Raw genomic sequence first — 3,416 nt, forward strand, 5'->3', positions numbered from 1 at the left:
ATGTCTTAACAATACAAACTGATTAAATAATTATGAAGTGAATATAGCTGCCAAAAGATTAAGTGCTATTATGGAGCACTTCAGTCAAAGCGTATTTCAGTTATTTATTAGCTGTCTGAGTGGCTGTTGTGTTGCAGTCTACAAGATCATAAAGTCAGAAGTTAACAGGTTTTCAGAACACAAGGTGTTGTTTTGTCGCCATGTGTCTTAATTTGTCCCGAAAACAACACAAAGAATTAAAACTTTTTCAGTATAGACGCAGAGGACTTTTCTCATCACATTTTTTAAATTTCACATTATTTAAACCACACAGACGTTGTGGGATTGGTCAGGTTGATATTCGCATCAAGCTGAACTACTGGAATACAAGTACTTAATACATTTTAATGACACCTGTTATCCTTGTATTACTTCTGTAATAGAAATCGCAGTTTAAAATAATCTGCAAACTGTACAACTCCAGAGATTTTTTATTTCAGTATCTCAAAAATTCTCGTCCATGAACGACGGTGGCTTTTATTGTGAACTGCGTTGCGAGTTGGTTGAAAAGGACATTTTATAACTGTGGCCTTGCAATCTGAAAAGGAAAATTGTGAAGAACGTGACACAAAACTACAACAATGCTACTACGGTTTTGTATTGATTTCTGCCCAGCTTTAGAATGTACGAAGGCAACATAACCTTCACTTTTGCTATGAGAATGTGAAATAATAATGCAGGCACAGAGCACCGTCAGAACAAATAAAGGAAGGGACATTCTTGGACAATTTATCTTTCTTTCTTTCTTTCTTTCTTTAAAAAAAAAGTCCTCCAAGGCAGTGCTGTGTGAGTGAGTCACGGAGTTTCTGAATGGCGGGCTGGGTTTATAAACCAATGCCAGCCCTCAACACACGGATTTGGAGGCCACTTGGCTTTGCAGTCTGTGACGGATGCACATGCAGGAAGGTCCATCAGCCTCAGCATCCTTACTTGTAACCCTGGCGGGCACAGGAACACAAAGACATCGCTTCATCATGAGGTCTTTCTTCTTACTGCTCTTCTCGCTGTTGTTTGTGTCCCACGGATCTTCAGCCGTAATCACAGGGGTAAGTACAGCCAAACAGGTACATACTTCATGGGTAAATAAAACGATTAGGCAGATGCTTTGTTTTTCTTTGATAGTTTTTCATGGACGCTGCTACAAATTAGCCTTGTAATAATGGGCAATATAGGGTTATCTATACATATCAAACTTCAAACACTTCAAATATCTTTATCTATATCTGTCTATCTACACACACATACACATGCACACAGGTAGATATAAAATACATAGTTCTTCATTGTGACATTTATCATTCACTTGTATTTTTTTTCATCTGACAATTCATCCCCATAGATAGATAGATAAGAAAAATCTGTTAATAGAATATGTAAATGTATGTTTTATATACATTAATTTGCATTTTTAATACTGTAATAGAAAAAAAATCAAAGACAAAATATTCCTTGTATTTGACCACCCAGCAAAGCAAAGCATCCATATATAACAATAACAACACCTAAATGACCAATTACACATACTGTGTGTCATTTCAGATTCTGAAGCATGGCGGTTGATGACCAGTTTTTCCATTAATAAACTCATTTCATTTCTAAACTCCAATGCCTCTGCATCCTTTTTGATCATTTTGCTATCCGAGTCAAATCTTACATCCACACCCTTCCAATAAAACAGCCCTGTCTGTCACCACAGCCCTCTCACTCTGTGTCGCTCATTGTGAATTGAGAGAGGAGCGCGCAGCCATGAAACAGAAAGTGATTTCCATCCGCATCTGTCACATGAAATCACTTCTGTTCCTCTTCATTGTGTTCCCTTCATCTCATCTAAAGCGAGAGCTGTCACTCAGCTTCTCAGCTCTACACTCCAAGCGGTAAAATCACCAGCAGTTCTAAAGCTTTTTTTTTGTTTTGCTGAGGTATGACTGCAAGTGTAATCACACGCTCAAAATACAGCACAATGCACTGCAGTGTGTAATCGCGCCTCAGCTGCTATCACATTTCTCGCCAGCCTTTTCCTGTTAACGCTACCATAATTCTGCTTGACTGCATTTTTTATGTGTGCATGCTATAATTACATAAAGTCAGTACATCTTTCCTTTGATTAGACTGGAGAAAACACTGATGGGTGTTTGCAGAACTTTTACACACCTGACAAAATCGAGCTGTCTTTTTCATACGTAGTACGTGTGTGTGTGTGTGTGTGTGTGTGTGTGTGTGTGTGTGTGTGTGTGTGTGTGTGTGTGTGTGTGTGTGTGTGTGTGTGTGTGTGTGTGTGTGTGTGCGTGTGTGTTTGTAGGCCTGTGAAAGGGACTCCCAGTGTGGAGGAGGGATGTGCTGTGCAGTGAGTTTGTGGATTCGCAGCCTGCGTATGTGTACGCCCATGGGACAGGAAGGAGAGGACTGTCATCCTCTGAGCCACAAGGTGAGAGTTTCTATAACAGCCTGACTGCTGGTGTCAGTGATGATGCAGGAGGGCATGAGAAGAGGCGGCAGAAATTCACACAGGAGGCCGTAAAACAACGCCTCTGCCTCTGTTTTCCAACCATCCATTATGGCTGACGAACCTGTAACCAGCACCTCATAATTCTCTCCCTCTAGGTTCCCTTCTTTGGCAAAAGGCTTCATCATACCTGCCCCTGTTTGCCGAACCTGTCATGTATTACCATCATGGAAGGCAAATCCAAATGTCTCTCACCCTACAAGTATCCTGACTTCTACCTCTGAGGACCTGCATTTACACTGTAAATATTTTATCTGCCTTTAAAAGCCTTTTTTATTTGGAATAAAGAGATATATTTAACAACGCGTCACCCTATTGGCTCAAATTAAACCATCCATTTAAAGGAAAACCCTCTTGTCCTTTTGGATCTTACGCTACCTAAAATACATTTTGACATTTCACTTTGAGATAAACCAAAAATAATACAAGTATAAATTCAGGGATTGATTTCTTTGATTAGTTTATTTTATTTAACAATATCGTCTATGAATAAAATGCCCAAAGGGACACGCCAGCATTGTTAAGACTCATACTTTAACATCGTTTAAGTTCTTGGTGAGCTTGCAGTTGCCCTTTTGGGAAGCATGAGAAGAAACACGTGTTATTGCAGCAGTAATGAAATGACATGCCTGCTGAGTGATGCTCACTGTGTGTTACAGTTTCATTATCCAGTCATAACTGAAACATAGAAGTGACTTTGTTTTTTTCATGCTTAATCACTTTTCCAACCACAAAATACCAAAACAAGAACCGTGGAGAACATTTTAATTGCTGCTAAAATACAAAGGTGCTTTTTTTTAAAATTCACACTCACCACAACAGCAGCGTTTACACCACCAGGAAACACAGAGACTGCTATGAAATTAATCACTGT

At 39.4% G+C, this 3,416-nt stretch overlaps 1 protein-coding gene across 1 annotated transcript; it reads left to right on the forward strand.

The window, feature by feature from the left end:
• The first annotated feature begins 929 nt into the window (after window positions 1-929).
• Window positions 930-2,766, forward strand: prok2 (prokineticin 2). The gene is made up of 3 exons (XM_085353776.1): window positions 930-1,085; window positions 2,339-2,464; window positions 2,641-2,766. Exons 1-3 carry the CDS (start codon window positions 930-932, stop codon window positions 2,764-2,766), a joined length of 408 nt encoding a protein of 135 aa, XP_085209902.1.
• Window positions 2,767-3,416: the final 650 nt, after the last annotated feature.

The sequence above is a fragment of the Diplotaxodon limnothrissa genome, linkage group LG5 (genome assembly GCF_057381915.1).
Source record: "Diplotaxodon limnothrissa isolate DT_005_m linkage group LG5, D_limnothrissa_male_GT1.1, whole genome shotgun sequence".
Classification (NCBI taxonomy): domain Eukaryota; kingdom Metazoa; phylum Chordata; class Actinopteri; order Cichliformes; family Cichlidae; genus Diplotaxodon; species Diplotaxodon limnothrissa.

Bases quoted from the DNA above. Each gene is read 5' to 3' on its own strand.
- prok2 (XM_085353776.1), top strand. From the start codon at position 930: ATGCACATGCAGGAAGGTCCATCAGCCTCAGCATCCTTACTTGTAACC. The intron at 1,086-2,338 runs GTAAGTACAGCC...GTGTGTTTGTAG, and splicing joins CTTCAGCCGTAATCACAGGG to GCCTGTGAAAGGGACTCCCA. The intron at 2,465-2,640 runs GTGAGAGTTTCT...CTCTCCCTCTAG, and splicing joins GTCATCCTCTGAGCCACAAG to GTTCCCTTCTTTGGCAAAAG.